Source organism: Balaenoptera borealis, assembly GCF_965194805.1.
Source record: "Balaenoptera borealis genome assembly, chromosome: 16".
Lineage (NCBI taxonomy): Eukaryota > Metazoa > Chordata > Mammalia > Artiodactyla > Balaenopteridae > Balaenoptera > Balaenoptera borealis.
The window spans coordinates 46,878,700-46,900,899 of NC_138872.1; the positions used below are offsets into that span (position 1 = coordinate 46,878,700).

The 22,200-nt window shown below is 45.2% G+C and overlaps 1 protein-coding gene across 1 annotated transcript in view; it reads left to right on the forward strand.

Moving 5' to 3' along the window:
- RALGAPA2 (Ral GTPase activating protein catalytic subunit alpha 2) overlaps positions 1 to 22,200 on the forward strand; it is a 278,311-nt gene that overhangs the window by 22,896 nt on the left and 233,215 nt on the right. Inside the window, 1 exon segment of the mRNA XM_082359553.1 lies at positions 5,203 to 5,255. Within this exon segment, the coding sequence (XP_082215679.1) occupies positions 5,203 to 5,255 (53 nt within the window).

Sequence of the window (22,200 nt, forward strand, 5' to 3'; positions counted from 1 at the left end):
AGGAAGTTCTGAGAGGTTGTGTGTGTCATGCGCCATAAGTTACGTGCTTTTAAGCTTCCTTTCCTGCCAAACGCTTAGTGGAGCTGCAAGTTCGCAGTGGTTGGTGTCTTTCCCTTGAACTTTCTCTCGTACAGGCATTAACTGAACAACGAACAGCCAAAGGGGAAATAGGAGAAGAAACCCACAGAAGGCATGAGTTCCAGAGGCATAATTTACTCAAAAAGAAAGAAAGAAAAGTAATGTATGCACACCATTAAAAAAATTCAGATTCCACTAAAGGGTTTGGAATGAAAACTGATGCGTCTGTTTGCCCAGACACCCAGTCTGGCTGTGCAGAGGCAACCACTATCAAAGTGTCCTGTGTATGTTATTAATATACTGTGTTTATATATGTTTATGGTTATGCCCATACATATTGGGTTGGCCAAAAAGTGCCTTTGGTTTTTAAGTAAAAGTAAAAGACACGTTTTTCATTTTCACCAAGAACTTTATTGAACAAGGTATTCACCCTTTTGTTCCACTACCTTCTGCCATTTTTCAGGCAACTTCATAATTCCATCTTCCCAAAACTTTTTATATTTTTGAGCAAAGAACTTTTCCAGGTGCCTTTTACAGTCTTCCAGGGAATTGAAATTTTTTCCATTAAGAGAATTTTGTAAAGACCGAATAAATGGAAATCCGAAAGTGCAATGTCTGGTGAATACAGCAGATGAATCAGAACTTCCCAGCCAAGCTGTAACAGTTTTTGCCTGGTCATCAAAGAAACATGCGGTCTTGCGTTATCCTGATGGAAGATCATATCGACTAATCTTGGATGCTTTTCGTCGAGTGCTGCTTTCATTTGGTCTAATTGGGAGCAGTACTTGTTGGAATTAATTGTTTGGTTTTCCAGAAGGAGCTCGTAATAGAGGACTCCCTTCCGTTCCCACCATATACACAATATCACCTTCTTTGGATGAAGACTGGCCTTTGGTGTGGTTGGTGGCGGTTCATTTCACTAGTCCCACGATCTCTTCCATTCCACATTATTGTACAGTGTCCACTTTTCATCTCCCATCACAATTTGCTGTTTTGCTTACGTTTAAGTAGAGAATTGCATGCGGAAATAATGTCAAGAAGGTTTTTTTCACATAAATTATGTGGAACCCAAACATCAAAGCGATTGACATAACCAAGCTAGTACAGATGATTTTCAACACTTGATTTGGATATTTTGAGTATGTCGGCTATCTCCCGTGTGGTATAACATTGATTGTTCTCAGTTAATGTCTCGATTTGTTTGCTAACAACTTCAGCTGGTCTACCCGACCGTGACGCATCGTCCAGTGAGAAATCTCCAGCACGGAACTTCGCAAACCACTTTTCACACATTCGATCAGTCACAGCACCTTCTCCATACACTGCACAAATCTTTTTTTGCGTTTCAGTTGGGTTTTTACCTTTCTTGAAATAATAAAGCATAATATGCCAAAAATGTTGCTTTTTTCTTCCATCTTCAATAATAAAATGGCTACACAGAAATTCACCAATTTTGATGTCTTTTTTTTAAATGCATGCTGATGTGACAGCTGTCACAATACAATCTAACAAAATTGTTTCGAATGAAGTTTAAGACAATTAAGTGCTATTAGACCATCTTATGGAAAAAACCGAATGAAACTTTTGGCCACCCCGATACTTACATGAAATATTCTTTGAAAACCAAGCCAATAGAGTCACGCTGCACATTCTGCTCTGTATTTATGTGGCAGGATAGAGTAGCCCGGGAGCCAGACAGGTTTGGATCCCTGCCCTACCCTTCTAGCTGTTTCTCCTTGGACAGGTTACTTCATCTGTGACTCAGTTTCCTTCCGTCAGCATTAAGTGGGTTGACACGTGTCCTGGGATTCCAGGACAAAGCGTGGCACGTGGTCCGTGGTCAGTAACTGCTAGCTGTCATTATCATCATCATCTTTCACTTTTATGTAATGTGTTTCGGAAATCCTTGCATGTTAGCACCTTTATATCCACCACAGTTTTAAACAGTTACAGTACTGCATTGGACAGAAGTGCCATCATTCTGGATGACTGACTTCTGAGTGACTGAGTCAGGACCACAGAGTTTTAAGGTTGGAAGGGGCTCAGGAGATTGGGTTTTTCACACTCATCATTCTAGAGTTGAGAAAACCATGTCCAGAGAGGTTATATCACTGGCCTGAGGTCACACAGATGATTTATTTAATTGTATAGCCGGAATTGCAACCAGGCTTCTTGATGCCATGTTCAGAGCGCCTTCCCTGTACCAGTGGCTCTCAGAGCGCCTTGTGGTTTTTAGACTAGCAGCACGGGTATCACCTGGGCACTCGTTAAGCCTCCTGAATCAGAAACTCTGCGGGTGGAAAGTCAGCAATTTGTGTTTTAACAAGCCCTCCGCTGATACTCATGTGCTCTCAAGCTTGAGAAGCACTGTTCTATTTCATATTTCTCCCATTAAATAAACAACACAGATGATAGGTTGACAGATGGACATTGAAATGTCGTCTGTGTTGCTCACTGACAGGCAAGAGCATCTTCTACCTGGGGCCTAGACCATCCATCCTTCAGCATCCCGAAGGGTGCCTTTCGCCCTTGTGGACCCTGGCTTTGTGGACCCTGGCCCTGGCAGCTCTGTCTCCCTCTCCTGTTTAATCCTTCATTTATTCACCCATCCAGGATTTGAAGCTGACAATGAGCAAGGCACTGGGCTAGATTCCTGAGAGGAATCCGGAGACGTATCAGATGCTGAACATGCGTCATAGGTGGTGGTAGTTGTGGATGGGTCAGGGAATAAGCCGTAGGCGTGGTTCACCATGGAACAGGTCAGAAAGTAGATGTGTTATCAGATATAGACACCATCTGTGGTTGCTGATTTCCCGTAGAGTGCACGAGGGAGGTTTGGGGACGAGGTGGCCTTGGGGACGGAGGGTGGAGAATGAGCGACGGCAGGCCATCTTTGGGGCATGTCTGGGGAAAGCATTTCTTTTTCTCTCGACGTCAGATGTATGAAAGAGGTTTATGCTTGCCTCGTGGGGAGCCTGCTATTCCAGGTTAAGGCATTTGAACTTCGTTCTTTGGGTGGTCAGGGCTCTCGAGAACGTCGGCTACTAAGACAGTGTCTTATAATGTGGTGAGTGAACCGGAGGGAGGAAGACCAGTTAGGAGGCTGATGTTGTCATCCGTGTGAGGTCTGGGGACGCCTGCTCCAGGGACGTGGCAGTTCAGGGCAGAGAAAGTGTCAGGGGTGCGTGGGTGCACCGACCGATCGTGAGACGTGGACATGGGGAAAGGGATCCCAGAGGGGGAAGCCAGAGACGCTTTCAGGACGTCGAGTCTGGTTCCTGTGCTGCCCTTGCAGCAGAGGGAGCCCTGCAGGGAAGCTAGGTGTGAGGGGCGAGAGGGTGAGCCCAGCTTTGGGCAGTCTGCGTCTGCGGTGCCCGGGGCACACCTGGGCGTAGGTGGGCTGTTAAATTATAGGGATTGGAGCTTGGGAGAAGGGAGGTGCAGTCATCCTGTTGCCAAGGGAGAGAGTGTATGCAGAGCGAGAGAGTGGCAGTCAGGGATTTGGGGGAATTCCTTCTTTTATTGGGCAGACAGAGGAAAATAAAGGAGTAGCCGGGAGGGTGCCAGGAAAGTGTTTTGTCACAGAAGCCTGAGAATAGAGGAGTTCAAGGGATGACAGGTCAGCAGGAACCGCCAGTGCAGAGAGTTGAGGAGCAGCAGGACGGGGAAGGGTGTCGTCATTGAAAGGAGCGTCCTGAGCGGCCAGCGGATCGGAAGGCAGACAGACGGGGATGGCGCAGGCGGGCAGCGAGACAGTGAGCTGCACGTGAGGTGGTCTCTGGGAAGGTGTGAGGATGAAGCCAGAGGAGCTGCGTGGTCCTGGGAAGGTTTTAGGGGATGCGTTTCCCTGGTCGCAGGCTGAGGAACGGGAGGCAGTAGATGGTGCCCGGTGTGGGGGTGGGCTGAGACAGGGTCACATGGAAAGAAGAGGCCATGGAGAGGAGCGTGTGGACCCCTGGCTGTTCCTGTGAGACCTGATGCAGAGGCCGAGCACGGAGGGGGGGTCTGGGAGAGGCCCCGCAGCTGAGGCTCAGGCCCTGCAAGGGGCGCTGGTCCAGCCTCTAGTAGGTCAGGTCACATGTGGGCATGTGCCCAGGATGCCAACATGTGTTCTTTTTAAATGGATTTCTCAGTTTTTTCCCCTGTGATTTATAAATTGGTATAAATCTTGAACTTAAAATTTCTTTTTCTTGCCAAATGTGGTAGATATTTCAAATATGAAATTATGTGATTTTTATCTTGCTTCCTAGCTCTGTTCTACTTCACTATTTTTCACAGGTGTGTGGAGGAGAAAAATGTGATATTATGTACAATCAATAACAAACAAAAAAATAAAAATCCATATCTAAAAAACCCCCTACAACCTAAAATCCTGTTTTTAAAAGGCCACGCCCCTCCCCCCTTTGTTCCATCTATCCTTTAGGAACATGTGGTGGTTCAAGACCATCAGTCAGTTTGTGCTGCGTAACAAGTTGCACAACAGACCATCCCAACACTGAGCACCTTAAAACAACTACCAGTCACTTAGCTTGTGGTTTTCTGGGTCTGTTGGACAGTTCCTCTGGTTTGGGCTGGCTCACGCCTCTGACCAGCTGGTGGCGCGTGGCCTCATTCACACGTGTCCTGGTTAGCAAGCCACTGCCCAGGGTGCCTTAGTGCTCCTCCATGTGGCCCCTCTTCCCCAGCTGGCAGGCTCTCTTGGGCTCCTTCACAGGGTGGCCTTAGGGCTCCACGCTCACAGGTGCAGAAGGCTTTTCAAGCTGGCTTCACATTTGCTGTCATCAGGGAGCAGAGCAGGTCACGGGGCCTCTCAGATTCAAGGGCTGGAGAAGTGGACCCCTCTTGTTGGGGGGGAAGACGCTCCACTGTTGATTAAAACTTAGAAAGCCTGGAAGCTGTGTGCCACCAGCTAACGAGGAGCAGCTCTGCTGAACGTGGCCCTGGGCAGTCTGGCTCCGTCACCCACCTGCATCCCTAACACGGGCTGCACAGCACCTCCTGGGATCTTTGACTGAATGTCTGCATGTTGAGGCTTGAATGTTTTAAGATACCTTTTAGCATAATTTTTAATATCCTAAAATTTGCACATTGTCATGATAACTGATTTTCTTTTATATATTCCAGGGAATAATAAGTCACAAAGGGAGGAGCTGGACTCCATCCTCTTTCTTTTTGAAGTAAGTTTTTATTAATTCATTTAGCTTTTAACATTCTTGTCAAAAATATGGTATTTTAGATCTCTAATTTTACTTGAAGATAAGTAAAAATGATGGACATGTATACCCTTCCTTCCTCTTTTACAAACAGTGCTGCTAAGAATGGTCTTCTGATTTGTTTTCCTTGTGGGAGAATTTTTCCTGTATGGGTACCTAGATGGGAAATTGTACGCACATTTTAAATATTGATATTGCCAAATTGCTCTTCGAAAAGGTCATATAAGCTTATTTATTTTTTAAAATATTTATCTGGCTGCACCCGGTCTTAGTTGCTGCACACAGGATCTTTGTTGCCGCGTGTGGGATCTTAGTTGCGGCATGTGTGTGAGATCTAGTTCCCTGACCAGGGATCGAACCCGGGCCCCCTGCATTGGGAGTGTGGAGTCTTACCCATTGGACCACCAGGGAAGTCCCCATATGCAAGTTCTGAAGCGTGAGGGTAAAGCTTGCATGCTTGCCCCCCCTTGCCCTCCCCCGAGTTTAAGATCCAGAAGCGGCAGTTGCCTCTCCCCTGACCCCATCCCTTCTCTGCTCCAAAGGCAGCCATGCCCTGCCCTTTGTGCCATTCCCTTTCTTTTCAAAGGTGATTTTCCACAAGCATTTGTACCCCTAAACAATGCACCATGGGGTTTTGTTTGGTTTTGAGTGTCATAAACATGGTCTCATCTGGTGCACAGTCAACGTTATTTCTAACCTTTATCTGTGTGTTTGAATCTAGTGCTGGTTCATTCATTCCATTCCCACTGCCGGGTCAGGTGGATGTATGTGATTTAATTCCAACATTTTGTCTGTAGATGGTTTTGGTTTTCTTGGTAGGTAGGCAGATCGTCTGGGAATAAAGGTGACTCTGGTCTCCTCATCTTCCTCCACTGGCTCGGCCCTGCAGCGTGCTGGTAGATGGGAATGATAAAGGTGGTCTTCCTGTTTCTGATTTAAAGAGAGTTTTGTTAATGTTTCATCATTAAGAATAATGTTTTCTGTAAATTTTTGGTAGATACTCTTTATCATAATAAGGAAGTTTGTTTCTATTCCTAGGTTGGTAAGATTTATAAAAAATCATAGATGGGTTTTGAAGTTTTCAAAAGTTTTTTTCTGCATTGATTAAGATGATTCTTCATGAATATTAATGTAGTGAATTCCAGTTCTGAGTTTTGGGAAGGCTAGTATTATGTTTGCATTTTTGGATCTATGTTCACAACTGAGGTTGGTCTGGATTTCCTTTCCTCATACTGTTTGTTTGTTTGTTTATTTATTTATTTATGGCTGTGTTGGGTCTTCGTTTCTGTGCGAGGGCTTTCTCCAGCTGCGGTGAGCGGGGGCCACTCTTCATCGCGGTGAGCGGGCCTCTCACTATCGCGGCCTCTTGTTGCGGAGCACAGGCTCCAGACACACAGGCTCAGTAGTTGTGGCTCACGGGCCTAGCCGCTCCGCGGCACGTGGGATCCTCCCAGACCAGGGCTCAAACCCGTGACTCCTGCATTGGCAGGCAGATTCTCAACCACTGTGCCACCAGGGAAGCCCCCTCATACTGTTTTGAATGATCCTGTTACAAAGGTTACAAGACCTGTTGTCAAGTGTCTGTTCTTTTTCTATTATATAAAATAGTTTGTATAAGATTGGACTCATCTGCTCCTGGAAAGTTTTTTAGTCTTTCCTGTAAAAACCATCTGAAACTGGTGCTTTTTTGGTTTTGTTTTTTTTAGTGGGAGGACTTTTAACTACTTCCATTTCTTTAATAGTTTTGGGATTACTCTATGATGATTCAGGTTTTATATTTCTTCTTGATTCTGGTTTGGTAAATTATATATTTTTCTAAGAATTCAAGGAATTTGGTCTTATCACCAGTTTTAAAACTTATTGGCACAGTCCTTCTTTTAAGAGTCATACATAATCCCTTCAATTTTATCTGCTTTCGATTAATCTTCACTGTCTCCAAACTGTTGCTATTTCTTATTATTAGAAGTAGTAGTAGTAATAAAAGCATTTATGTTACACTTTATAGGTATGATTTTACTATCTTTCAATTGCCGTTGCAGCAGTTTTAAGCTCTGTTCTCAGTGTAATTGCTGTTCCTTTAAATGCCTTTTCTCTCTGGCTTATCTTAACATCCTTGTCTTATTTACTCTTTGGTTCTGCAGTCTCACCACGAAATGTCTAGTTGAAAATTTCTTGCTTGGTATCTGTGTGCTTCCTGTATTTCTGGATTCAAATCTTTTATAATGTCTGTCAAATTCTCTGCTACTTTCTTCTCAAATATTGACTCTTTCCTCTTCTTTCTGGCCGTACTTTCTAGGATTCCCATGCAAACTTCTTGGTCTGTCCTCCACATCGGTCAGGCTCACCTCCGTCCTCCCCACCCTGTCTCCTGGCCTTGCACTCTGCCAGGCGGCCTCGGCTGTCTCTCCCCAGGGCACTTTCTCCATTTGGGTCTAATCTGCTGCTTCACTGTGCTATTGAGCTTTTAATTTCTATGTTTTAACTTCTTTTGGTTTGATATTCATATGTGGCTGGTTGCTTTTGATGGTCTCTTGATCCTGGTTCATTTTTAGACATCTTTTATTTTCTGAAACATTTAACGTGGAAGAGTTCATGCTCTGTATCTGATCATTCTTCTATCTGAAGTCTGTCTTTGGTTGTCGAAAGCTGTTGGTTATTTCTGCCATCTCTCACAATGGCTTCTTTTCCTGTATGTTTTGTGATATGATTTTGAGATCAGATTTCATCGGATGCAGATTTAATCTGCTTGAATCCTGTTTTCCCAGAGGGTTTGTCTTTGCTTTTGCTGGGGGTCTGGTTTGAATCCCATTTTTTTCTGGAGGGTTTGTCTTTGCTCTTGCAGGGGGTCTGGGAGTGCTCTTGTTTGGGATCACTTTGGCTCCACTTGAGGGTCCTTGTTCATTACCGGCATCCCAGGTTCAGTTCCTCACACCCACCTTGGGATGGGCACGGGCGTCTGGAGCACACAGATGTCCATAGATCCTCCTGTGTCCTTGGTGTTCCCTCCCCTCCTGCTTCCTCTCTCACTGCTTTTTAAGTCCCTTGCTGGTTTCCCTGTGTCCTCCGAAGCCCAATAACAGTTACCTTTGCTGTCACTTTCCTGCAACAGGAAAGCCCATCAGAGCCTGTAGTCCTGTACCCACACTGAGGGGGTTTCAACACCTTCTCCTCGTGTCCAGAAAGTCTAGATTAAGGAGGGTGTTACTCCCCATACATTACCATCTACAGGGGATGTGTTGCCTATATAAGAGAACAAATATATATTACTCAAAGCTTCATAAAACCTTCATTTGGCACAGTAAATATGAATGAAAAATGAACTTGCATTGCTTTTGTTTTTGTTTATGTTCTCTCTCTGTCTCTAGCTTCAGAAGGTAGGTTGTAATTTGTATGGTTCGTTCTGAGAATTTAGTAACTTCATCGCTACCTTCTACAAGTTAGTGCCACGTAAAGAGATGGTTTATGAGGATTTGAAGGTAACTACTTATCAAGGTGTAAATAATTGGGAAAGGCTTCCTTTAGAAGAAGTGGTATTATTAAGACATGTTAAATCACAGAAGGGATACCATGTAAAGACTGTCTATAAATAAGAAATGGATTGAAAGAAAGCGCGGAGGTAAGGGAGTTAAGAAGGCAGGAAAGAGGAGTCTTAGGAGAGCTGCTGCCTGCTTTGTGAGTCAGGGCTGTTTGGAAGGGAACCTTTGAGAAAGGACACAGTCATTTTTTCAATGTAGTGAGCCACCGAAGACATCACACTGCTCGGATGGAGCAAGTAGTGACAGTCAAGGCTGCCAGCCCAGTCCGAGTCTCCTTCAGGCAGCGAGTGGACCTTCCCATCTTTATGTTGGGTGGCAGAACTGTACCCCTCAGAAGCTGACCTTCAGCTACCATTGCCTGTGGCTTCAAATCTCTGTACCACTTGGAGTTTCTCTTGTTGCCGGTTCATGGAGATGTGTGTCATGTCTAATTGAGGTTATGACTCCTTAATTTTACTCTTCTTTTAAAAAGATATTTCATCTGTCATTGCCATGTGTTTCAGATGGGCCTGCGGGATGATGGTGTGGGACCCCATCAAATGAATCAACGTTGCTGACTTGACCAGAATGTAAATGTTTTACTCAGGCCATCCTGTTTAATCCTTTCCCTCGGAAATAGGTTCAGTCTTTCCAGTTTTTATCAATGGAAGGTTGGGGGCTTGGTTGTGTCAGGTGACTTGCCCAAGATTGCACATCTGTCCAATGGTAAATAGAGATTTAACCTCTGGTCTCACTCTAGAACCCATTCCTTAACTCAGCGCCAGGCTGCTCACCACTTAGAAGTCTCGATATTCAAGCTGTATTCCATTGGCCACCTATACCAACACATGCCTATTCTTGTACAGGTCATTCATTCATCAGACACGTTTATTGGGTACCTACTGTGTGTCAGGCACACTTCTAGGTGCTGGAGGTATGGCAATGGGCAGTGGGACGGACGGAACGCCCTGCCCTCGTGGAGCACGTCTTACGTTTCACGGTAAACTGAAGAGTCCACTGGTGAGAATGGATATGTCAGAGCTCCAGTAACCACCTTATGAGTCAGAAAATTCTGAAAGGCCCTTTTCAGAAGTGACACTAAGATGGTGGCCCTTGAGGTAGCTGCCTACATAGGGGGAAAGGAGGGTTGGTGTAAAAATGTAAGGCACCTGGTGAATGGGTTTCAAGATCAAATAATTCACTTGACTTTGAGCACCTTCTTCATTCAGCAGTTGAGAGGTGTTAATGGTTCCTGGGATTTGTTTTAATCAGGTGTGGTAAGACACACAGACCTGAAAATGATTGGCGTGAAGGAAGACGTTGTTACAGCGCGTCCAGTGCCTTACAAGCAGGAGGCATGGCGCGTCAGGTGGGGCCGTAAAGAGAAGCTCCAAGGTGAAAAGAGCAGTCCGAGAGAGGAACCGAGGCGGTTTCTGCAGGAAGGAATGGGCCAGGCAAGGTCGCGAGCAGGCTGAGCAGGTTCAGGATTGGCTAGTGTGAATAGTTTCTGCGGGCTCTGGGCTGTGGGGGTGGTCCCCAGCCGTTCAGTACCTGGTCGCCAGGCGATTCGGGCAGGGCATAGTGTCCCGGAGTGTGAGGTCCCATTAAAGGAGGTGGCTGTGGTGTGGGGTTGGGCTTGGCTGGTTTGCATGTCGAAGGTGTGCGGGCAGGTGCTCCGAGGATCTCACTAACCTGGGAGGGCAGCCCTGCCAGCGCAGCAGGGCCCCAGGTGCCAGAGCATCACAGGAAACAAGAAGATACGGTTCTTAGATGTTGTTTCAGGCCGTCTGCCGTGCTGTTATGTCATCCCCCCTTTGGTAGAGAAATGGGGTAGTTTGGATAGAGTTTGATAGCAAGGCATTTCCCCAGCCTCCCAGTCCCCAATTAAAATGTGCATCGGCAGAAGAGGTTTCATATTAAAACTTACACATATCCTGGCCTCAGAATGCTACTTATTCATCTGTTTTTCAAATATCACAGAGTTAGAAATCACAGATACACAGGACATTTGATTTCTACATCCCTTATTTTTGAATTTATCTAACTTACCCCACCAGATTCAATAAACCCTGTTTTTTTCCTTCCTAGAGGCTGAACGGGCTCTTGTTGTCCTGTGAAGTGTGGCAGGAGCTGGTCTCACACTCGGAGTCCCTGGGGCTCCCTGTTCGGCTGCTGGGGTCACTCTGTGAGAGCACTGCCGCCCGCACCTGGCTTGCTGCCCCCTGGCCTCTCTGCACACAGTTTCACTCCTGCCTCTTGGTTTCTGCAGCTCTCTTTTCAAGGCCTGCCCTCTGCTCTCCTGCTCTTCCAGCCCAGTCTTTCAGGCTGTGTTCAGACCCCTCGTTTCTCCTGGCAGCTCCGGCTAGAGGTGCCCGTTCTCTTCTGTCCGCTTGTATAATGCGCTCCCACTTGTTACCGTTGCATTACAGCCTGGTGTTCCCGGTTTTCCCTTCAGGTGTCTTACGGAGACTAGGAAGTTCCTGGGGCCCCTTGTAATCCTTTGTGTGCCCCACACCGATTGGCACTTGTTAATATTTATTGTTGGATTAAAGCCTCTTAAATTCTCGATTTATCTCCCATGGGGTTTATGTGGTACTTTTATATGAAAAATATTTTCTTTTCTCGCCTATAACTCCCTGGACAAAGGGGATGGGAGAAAGGTAGCAGAAGGGCCGGCGAGGTTTGGATCTGGCTTTGGCACAACGAGCCGTGCGGCCCTGACTGAGGCAACGAACCTTCCTTTGCCTTGGGGTCCGCGTCCCTGCGGCAGGGGTGGGACCAGATGAGGTCTGGGGGCTCTTCAGCTCTGCCAGCAGCCTAGGGTCCCACAAAGGTAGCTTTGATGGACGTTTCCAAACAAGACGTCTTCAAAATAAGAAGTTCACGGAGGAGTCTTTTTCAGCATGAAATTTAGTTTCATGCTTTTATTTAGTTTTAATATCAAATCACTTTGATCAGCCTTTGAGTATCTAAACACCTCAGTTGCTTTCTTCTCTCGAGCAGCTCTGTTCACTAGAACTTTCTGGGATAATGGGAATATTCTACATGCAGTTAGGTGACCACTCGCTACATGGGCTACTTCGTGCTGGGAATGTGGCTGGTGTGACTGGGCAACATAAATTTTAATTGTAAGTAGTTTGATTTGATTTCAATTTTAAACTTAAATAGCCACACGTGTGCTAGTGGCTGCCGATTAGACAGAGAGGCCGTGGCATCTTCCCGCGGAGCCTGGTGACCTCGTCTGGAAGACTTGTTTCCTCTTTGTCAGACACCTGGTTAAGTCCTCAGCATGTGGCCTGTCCCTGTCCTCGTGGGGAGGGGACTTCACTGCAGGTTTAGGGTTTTACCGGAACATGCCTTGGGCCGAGGGGCACGCGCACCTGCCTCCTTGGGTGGGGAAGCAGGGCCCCAGAGTGGCGTTCTGCAGACACAGGGTTGAAAAGCCACACCAGATTTCATCCTGCTCTTTTCATGCTTATTTTAAGATGAAAATAATAGTATGAACCAGGGCTTGTACTGGTTACTTTACTTTACCATTACTACTAATGTGTTTGTACCTCACCTCGCCCCTTCCCTCCAGCCACCCATCGAGATAAAGAAAACACTGTGGGTGTCCACCCAGGGCAGTGCCCGCTGGTCCTCCTCGCCCTTCCTGTGGTGGGAGGTTCTGGCTGGGGAGGACTGGACATCAGAGCCAGCGGTGAGCTGCCCAGAGAGCGCAGGTGACATGGGGCTTCTTCAGGGGCCAGCAGAGGAGGAGGGGTGACACTGGGGTCCTTAGGTTTTGTTTTTCCGTTACTAGCAAAGATGACAGTTTGTCTGACAAGCCTCCTACCTAGCGTCTGTGGGAGTGATGCTGGCTTGGAGGGGACTCGTGGGTGGCAGCCTTGCTGGGCACGCTGACGTTGGGGAATTGTTACTGACCTGCTGGGAATCCAGGGCTCTAGTGGAATCTCTGTCTGACTTTAATGGAATTCAGCCCAGGCTCTCTGGTTCTTCAGTGTTCCAAGGGAGCTTATATAGAAGTGGGTTTAGCCTCAGATTCTTTTCCTCAAAATAGGCGGAAGGACTTTTAATAGCTTTCCAGATGATGATAATTCAGCTGGACTGGTGAGGTGCCTGGGGTTGTGCGAGAGGTGACATGATGCGCTGGTCTTCGCTCTGTGCAGTTGCTTTCCCTGTGCCAGCCAGCGATTTGAGGATTAACTGTATTTACCACACACACGCATTTATTTATCTTTTCACACTTAATTACCTCATTCTGCTTCAGATATTAACAGTGAAGAAGAATTGCCTGAAGAGAAGCTAGAATTATGGATATAATAGGATTATAAGCAATTCTGCCTCCCCCACCATCCTTCTTCTTTTGGTGGACCTGTTTATCTTTTCTAACTCTTTGAAAATGAAAACAAATTAGAAGCTCCTGTGGAGGTTCAGAGGAAACGCTTGGACTGAATCACGGCCAGGTCTGTGCATTCAGGGCAGATGACCTGCAGGATATTAAGTCACGGCCCTTTTCTCTTCTGAGCAAATAACACAGAGCAAGGCAGCAGAATTGTATTTTTACAATTAACTAGTTTCCACAGCCCTGCTCGCCCCTGCTTTATTTGTCATTAGTTATTCCAGACTGTCCAGCGTGCAGAAAACCGCCGAGGGGAAGGACTTCGCGGGCCTCTCACACTGTTAGTGCTTTTTATGTCTTTTTCCCGTAAGGACCACTTTACTGCTGGTGAGTGGAGGAGGGACAAGAACAAATAAAATGAACACGAAAAACAGATTCTTCTTAAATTCTTGGAATTTAAGTACTTATTGAGAATTTCAAAGAGTTGGATGCTTCAGTGGACTTTTTTGCTCGTTTGTTTAAAGGAATGATTCCAACTTTGAATGCGGCTCCTGGGTCATTGCCGTAATTCTAAATGACTGATTGCAGCTGAGAAAAGTCAGGGTCAGCTCACAGTTCCCGGAGAACTGGGCCGACAGATACTCCTCTCCATCCCCAAAGCCGCCCTGAGTTCCGGCTGGCGAGCATGACCAGGATACTTGGTCATCTTTATGACATCGGGGTTTATTTTAGTGTGTTACGTATATTTAAAGTGATCATAGAGACATAGAATTGTTCTGGCTTTCTTCGTAGCGTTATTCATGCTTGCTGTTTTTATCAACATTGGGCCCTTGGTTGGGGGCAACTCCAGGTGGTGGCATTCGTGTCACGGCAGAGTGTGACCTGCTCCCCGACACCCCCTGAGACTTCCTCGGCCAGGGTTGCAGTGGAGGCTGGGTGGCCCGTCGTGCCCTTTCTCCCTGGTCTCAGGTGTTGTTTGTGGTGGTGAGTTAGCTCAGTAATCGCTTCTCAGTGCCGGGTCCTGTACGGGACGCGGGGGACGTAACAGAACACAGGGCCCGGGTCTTCTGTTGCTGTAGCACATGGTTATTCTGGTGTCTGCTTTTGATCATGAAATGTTTATGATCTCTGCAGACTGGAAGATGGAAGCAAAGCATAAACATCGAGTCCTTTCTAGAATTCTGTGAATGCATTGTTTGTAGTTACAATTTGATTATCTTATTACAGCGTGTTAATAATTTGGGATGAGTGTCTGAGTTGAAAGGAGCCATTTTCAATGGACATTTTAACTCTAAATTTAATACCAAGACTACAGTTTTCCTTATGCCTTGTGACTTCCAGGTGAGAAACTTGGGATTGACCCAACAGGATATACTGAATTACTCAGTTTACCTTGGAGGAAGGGAAACTGGAGATGTCTGGAGCTGTTTGCGGCTGTGTGAAATTACATTCCCCCTTTTCTCTGCCGCAGCCTGGGTGCCCTGGCCCCGCTCTCCTGGGTAGCTGACACCTTCAGGAGTGGGTCGCCCAAAGGCAGCACCAGCAGATGCTTCCAGGAACCCTGCAAGGGCAGAGGGTAGAAACTGCATCAGGACTACACGTATGGAAACCTCACAGTGAAACTCGAGCATGTTGTATTTACTGTTAGAACAGCAGGAGATACGTAAAGAGCTTTTTCTCTCCCTTTAAATTGATAGGAATTCATATGGGAACACAGTTTGGACGAGTTGGTTTCTTCGTCTGTCAGTTTAGGAGATAGTTGTACACAGACTTGCTGTGTTGTCAGTTTTCTGTGGCTTGTTTTGCTTGGCTATGGCGTGGTGGCTGTCACAGAGTGACACCCGGTGTGTGATGTGCTCCCGACACAGGATAGGCTGTAAACCTGCTGGGCACCAGCTGCTCCCGCAGACCCTGGCATTCGCCGGGTGAACTTGGCAGAGGGGTTAGTCGTGAGCCAACTGCAGGTTTGCGACGCTTTCTAACTGTGGGGAAGCAGGCGTTTAAATCCTCGAAGGTTCTGGGAGGGTGGGGACCACGTGCTGGCATCTCACTGGGGGGTTGTTATTTCTCTACTTTCCACTTACCTGAAAACGCTCTGAAAGTGAATTTTTTTTTCCATTTTGTGAAAAATGGCACAGAAAAGACAGACAACTGGTTGTGTTGGCATCAAAATTGAAAAGATCTGAAAAATACAGTTTTTAGCCAGAAAATAGAAGCTGGAATTGAAGAAGAGCTCAGCAGATTTGATTGTGACTGAGGTTTCCTGTGTCAGATCCTTGTGTGAAAAGAGGACTCCTCTTGGGTGTGTTCCAGTGAGTGGGTTATTCAGGGCAAGACCACAACATATTATGGGTAGAATTACGTGCTACTATGTCATTTTCTGTATTTTATTGTTAACCTTTCTGTGTTTGAAAGCCAGTTCTGATTGACTTGGTCTTTGGTAGAGGAATTTAACTTATTTATATTTATTATTTTTATGTGATAATTAACATTAAAATTTTTTCTACTTTTGTTTTTTTGGGGGAGAGGTTATTGGCTTTCAATGCTTTGCAATTTGGGAGATATACTTTCAATTTTCTATCATTCCAATAATTGTCTTTAAATTAACAAAATGCTATTTGAACCTTTTTCTTTTTGTTTTCCATATCAAGAATAAAGCAGTGTTTGGTGGTACTTTTACTTTAACACCACATATCTTTTGTACTTCTTACTTTTCACCTATTTTAAGCATTTTATATCCAGATTATTTTAATGTTTTTTAGAATTTATTTCTCTTATGTTAATGATTTTGAGGATTTACTCTATTTTTCATACCCACATTAATTCCAATTATGTAAATATAGCTCATTGTTCATAGTGTTTATGCACCTGCATCCTTGTTTTTGGATTGTTTAACTAATCTCTTTATTTGCTGGAACATGAATCACTTAATATGTTGAGGAAGTGAGGTGTGTGGCTGATAAACTCCCAGCTCTAGAATATCTTTTTTTTTTAAACTTCACACACATACAGCTGGCTCTACACTTTTCGAATCATCTTTTTTTCTCAATACTTTGAATTTTATTTGCTTTTCAAAAGAGCTGTAGTTTACTCCAGTTCTCTGTATCACATGCTGGATTCACATGTAGGCATCTGGTTTGCTGTGGGACTCCTGTCCTCCATGTGTGTCTGTGTTCTGGTGCCCCTTCTTCTCGGCCTGGCCTGCAGTGAGCAGCTGACCACACTGTCTTCTGAAGCTTAATGTTGCAGAGAGAAAGACTGAGGTCAGCCTGAGTTTTGTTCCTTTGTGGATAATCCATTTGTTCTTTTTAGATTTGTGTAGGATTTTTAATTATATGTTCAATTTGTAGCTTGGAACGTACTACGTCTAGACATTTATCTATGTTCAGCTTATTTAGTTCTAGGGAGGCCTTGGGATGCGCATCGTCTCAGCGCGAGGTTACGGTGGGAAACCGCGGCAGACTCTAGATCCGTGTTTTCCGGGTTTTCATCTGCACGTGATATTTTCTGATTTCAAATGTCACTTACTTGTGCATCTGCTGCTTTTATTTACCTAGATCTTAAAAAAGATTCAGTGTCCTCTAGGGTTTCTTAAGAATGTGAATCAGAATTTCTAAAAAAGTATCCTCCTCTTGCAACAAATCTATTTCAGGAGGAACCCGTTCCTCTTGAGGGTGGTATCCTCCTTTGTTGTGTATTCTAGGTATGTTCTGCTTTCACGGAAGGGGGCCCCCATCCACCATGCCTCTTTGCAGTTTCCTTTATGCTTTAAGCAGTAATTCCTCTGAGTGTTTTGCTTGTAGATGGGATCCTTGACTCTTTCTGGGTTTTCATTATTTAATGAGGTTTTCTAACATTTTTATATTGGTCGATTTCTAGAATACAGGAGGGTGAAATTAGATGCCCCCCTCCCTTTTTTTCTTTTACATTCCGTATTTCCTTTAGATGTCTTTGCCTTGTGTTTTAAGTCTTTTGAAATACTTTTTTTTTCTCATTAGCTGAGAAAAGTCTTGCCTTTTGAATGATGATCTAATCAAGTATTAAGATTTACTGTAAGGTTGTAAGCACAGTTCTGTTCTCATTTATCTTTATCAAATGCCTGCTCTCCAGGTTCTGTGTTTCTACGATGTCAGAGTATGAGCACCTTCCTTAAACGTGGGCATTTTCTTGTGTCTGCTTGTACACATGCACAAAATTAGAATCCCCTTTGTCCTCCTTTGTTTTTTTTTTTTTCATTTTTCATTCATTGATCTATTTGTGCATGCAGTGCTCATTAAGAAACATTATTGCCAGCCACTGTTCTGGGTGTTAGGGGTACCAGATGGCTCATAGGGGGTCTCTTCTCTCAAGGAATCCAGCAGCTGCTGGTGGAGCGGGCCCAGTGCCTATCTCACTGGGGAGGGATGTGTTGGAGGGGAGGTTGCAGTGGGCCCTTCTCAAGAGCTGAAATTTGAGTTCGGTCCTAAAGACTGAAGAGGATGTAAGAAGATGGAGCTGTGCTTTCCCAGCTCAGTAACAGCATGGCCAGTGATTAGCTAGAAGGGGACAGGGGATAAGAAAAAAAGCATTACTTTTTTACCTAAAAATATAGTCACCTTATTTTTAAGATTATGCAGTTCGTTATTTTAGCTCTATTTCTCTTACATTTTGAAGTCCCAAATGTTGACACTCAAAATTCAATGAAAACGTTTTGTCCACATTAGATAGTTGGGTCATTTTTAGTGAGAGAGTAGTGGCCAGGCCCAGGACAGCTGAAGGACACGTTGCTGTGTCCAGAGGTCACCCCGGGAGTGTCCAGGCCGGCAGACTCCTGCTCACAGGGGTCCTTCTGAGACCACCTCACGCGTGGCCCAGGCATTCACAGGATGTTTCCTGTAAACCCACCTGCCCTGTCTCATCATAAGTTTTCCAAACATTTATTACTCAAAAGGCCAAGCGAATAAGACTTCCGTTCTTCCAGACTGAACTTTCTGTTTTCTCCCTGGTCAGTGTTTTCTGTACCTCGCACCCTTGTGCCACGTGGCTGGTTTCAGGGAGAGTTGCTCCCACGTTCTGTACTTGCGGGCATGACAGGTTTAGTTGGTCATCGTTTACAGACGTTACCTTGCGTCAGTGAGTATGTCATATTTTCCTTCTTCTTCACTGACCTACCCTTCTAAGTGGAATCGAAATCAAATGTGAATCTACTGGGATATGTTGCAATCATCTGGGAATAATTTGAAAAAAAAAAGTCGCCCACACAAATTAAATGAAGATCAACAGTTTTAAAGTACACGATAGCATCTTGTATAAACTACAGCTTCCATTTCACATTATTCTTGGTCATGCAGTAGGTTCTGGAGAAAAAAGGACTATGGATAATCAGTTAAAAGAATGACAGATTCCCCGATGTGCTGAGCAGTAGTAATACCTAATTTCGATTTCGAGTGTGCTATAATGGATTACCATATAGATGCAGCTGAGCACTGAGCATTAACTACGGCCATGTGCTTTTCAGAAAAGTAATATTTATTCACACTGTGTGGCTTTCCTGCACTTTTTAAATTTTACTCTCCAGCGAAACTACAAACAAGATGTCAGTAGCTTATGTGGCATTCGCAGTAGTGTAGCTTGGAATATGGGCTGCAGTAGCAATACCTTATTGTATTTGCCTCCGTAGAGGTAGGCTTCATCTGGGGCTTTCTGAGGGACAGGCTTAGCATTTAGACACAGATGGTTGTTTGGGGCTTTCTCTTTATTGACCTCATAGACTTTAATGCATAAAAAATGGCCCTTGCCATATTTGAGTGCAGAAAGCATCTGTGTGGGTAGTTTCAGCCTTCTAGTTGTTGTATAAGATTACATCCATTTGGGAATATTCTTAGTAGCTCAGATATTGGGCATGGTGTTCCCTATCCAAACCTTACTGAGTTTATTTTTGAGTATCTTTAAAGTCCATCCATTTTGTAAATCTGAAAACTTTTATCCAGAAGTGGTGATGGTGATATAGACCCGTCCTCAGAACAAGTTGAGTCTACTTGTGGCCAACTGATAGCATCCAAGCATCCAGATGCAAGCCATCTTGCTGTATCCTTTGTCCTTCTTTATATTAAAAAGACATTTGTCTTTATTGCATACTAAGAAAAGAAACCTAAATCAAGAAGACCAGTCTGTATTTTGGAAAGCTGAAGAGCATGATTCAGCGCCAGCTTGGTTTCCTGACTACAGTGAAGAGCTGAAGAGCCAGTGGGCATGCCGGGCATTTGTCTTGTCCAAGATGAGCTCTATCCTAACTCTTTAGAGTAATTTTCTCAGCCTCGGCTGTAAGAAATTTTTAGATTAAGTAGCAAGGTGGGCCCAGAAGATGATCCCGGAATGTAGGTGGGGCGCCAGATCCCCTCGGAGGAAAGCACGACAGAGGAGGACACCGAGTCGCTGCTGTCCCGCTCACTCTGGGAGAGCGGGCTGGATGCGAGGAGGCAGAAGACGTGCAGGGATGACTCAGCTGTCCAGCTCGCATCCCCTTGAGGCCGCAGCCAGCCGATGAGAAGTGAAGCCAGCAGAGGCCCTGTCCCCGAAGTAGGGTGCACTTCTTTAGGACTTCAGCCTCTTGATAATGAGAACATCCTGATTAGTCATTGGAAGGGGACCGTGGCAGACAGAGACGAGTGCAACTCGAATCCCCTCCAGCCTGGCTGCAAGGAGTGGGGTCACCCCAGCCCCCGGCTGTCAGCGCTGTCTTCAGCTTTCCAGCCACGGCCGTGCTCTTCCCATCACGACCCCAGCCAGTGACTGAGCGAAGCAGCGGTACAGCGGCCTGGCCATCCTCAGGCACGCGGGGCTCCTCTAACGGTCTGTGAGCTCTGTGTGGGGGTCTGTTTCTCTTTCACAGATGCTATTCCCTGTAAACCACTAGGGCTCCTAACTGCACGCAGGGTCTGTTTCCCAGAGAACTCAGCCTGCAACCATTATTATTCATTTGGTAGCAAACATATTGAAATAGCCTCTGTAGCAAACTTTTCGGTAAAGAGAAAGGATGAGTTAAAGAATCCTAAAACTTAACAGCATTATTTACAGTTGCCAAGGTATGGAAGCAACCTAAATGTCCATCGACAGATGATGGATAAAGAAGACGTGGAATATATAAACAATGGAATACTACTCAGCCATAAAAAAAGAATGAAATATTGCCATTTGCAGCAGCATGGATGAACTTGGAGGGCATTATGCTGAGCGAAATAAGTCAGACAGAGAAAGACAAATACTGTATGATATCACTTATATGTGGGATAGTGAATAAAACAAAAAAGAAGCAGACTCACAGATATAGAGAACAAACTAGTGGTTACCAGTGGGGAGAGGAAAGGGGGGAGGGGCAATATGGGAGTTGGGGGGAAAAAAGGTTATTATGAGATTGTATGAAATCATGTGTGTGAAACTTTTGAAAATTGTAAAGTACTATAGAATTTAAAGGCTCTTTCATTTAATAAAAATTAAAAATAAATATATAAATAAATGAATAAATATTGACTGAATAAAAAAGAATCATAAAACTTAGGCACAAATGGAAGCTGTCTTTCTCTCGAGTCTGGAGAGCCCCCAGCCCACCCCCAGATGTGCTTGTTCTGGACTCCAGAGCTGCTTGTTTGGCTGGCCAGCAGCCCAACTGCTGATACCGTCATCTGTATCCTTGATTCCAGAGTAGGTGGTTTTCTTGTACTCACCTCCTTGCTTGTGATGTTTTCCCGCAATCCGTAGACCTCTCTCTGGGTTTTCTCTGCTGTCATGTCTTCTACAGCTCATGGGGACATTCAGGTTTACATTCTGATGGTAGGACAATGCTTGCATTGGTTCCTGTTAAAATGTTCTGTAGAAATCTGACTTTCTTTTTTTCTTCTTGTGATTCCCTTTTAATGTAATGGAACTTAACAAGACATAACCCAGTTTTTACATTTAATTCCTTTTGTGTGTTATTCATCTAAAATGCATGTTGGTATAATTGCAAAGTGAAGACCTTTTTTGATTTTTTTCCCCCAGAGAGCCACTTGCCTTCGTACAGTTTATAGACTGATAGATCCATCCTGCCTGGCACTTGGTGTTTGGCCGACAAGGGTTGTGGATTCTCTGGGCAAGGGAAACCATTGAGCTCACTTGCTTTAATGCTGAAGTCACTTTGTTATGTGGCATCGATTTCCCCACATTTCCAGCATCTTTAGCTTTTTCTAACTAGTTGTCATATCAATTAGTCATAAGTATTTCTAATCTTTAACACAATAAGCCTACAAACACCTGGCACATCCAGAGTTTCTCCTTTGACTTGTGCACGCTTGCTTCTAACTTCTGTTCCCCCGTCCGACCCCCCACATCCTTACCTCCTTAGCGGAACTTCAGGAAACTGTTAGTGCTTGGGTTTTATCTCATTTCATTTCAAACTCTCTCCCAGAAGGGTCTCATATACACACTCCTTTAACTGCTGCCTGTTTTCTGTTACCATCAGATCCCATTTCTATATTCTAGACCCATATACCCGATTGCCTAGCAGAACATCTTCAGTAAGGTGGTCCACTGACACCTCAAGTTCCAGGATGTCCAGAACCAAACCTGACATGCTTCAGTTATGGAATTCCTTCTGGATCTGACGTCTTGGATAAAATTATTGCCATCTACCGAGCCCTCTGGCGGGTGGTGGGGGGGTCATTCTTGAGTCCTCCATTTACCCCAACTACTCGACCCGTCCACCTTGACGGTTTCCCCTTCTGGATGTCACTGTGCCAGCTTCTCCTCTTTACCCTGCTGCCCCTGGTCCAGGCCATTTCACTCCCTGTCTGAAATACTACTGCTGCTTCTTCCTGCACACCCCTGCCTTTCTTCTCAGCCGTCTTACAGAACCTGCTGCAGGGAGAGCATGAGCCCCGGCCTCGCCCGGCCTCTCCAGGCCCGTCTCATCCCTCCTCAGCCGCCTGCCCGCTGCGCTTACTGCCTGCTGCTGTCTGCCTCTGAACCTTCACACACGCTCCTCCTCTGTTCCTGCCCTCCACTTGGCTAATTTAATTCGTCTGTAAGTCTTAGCCCA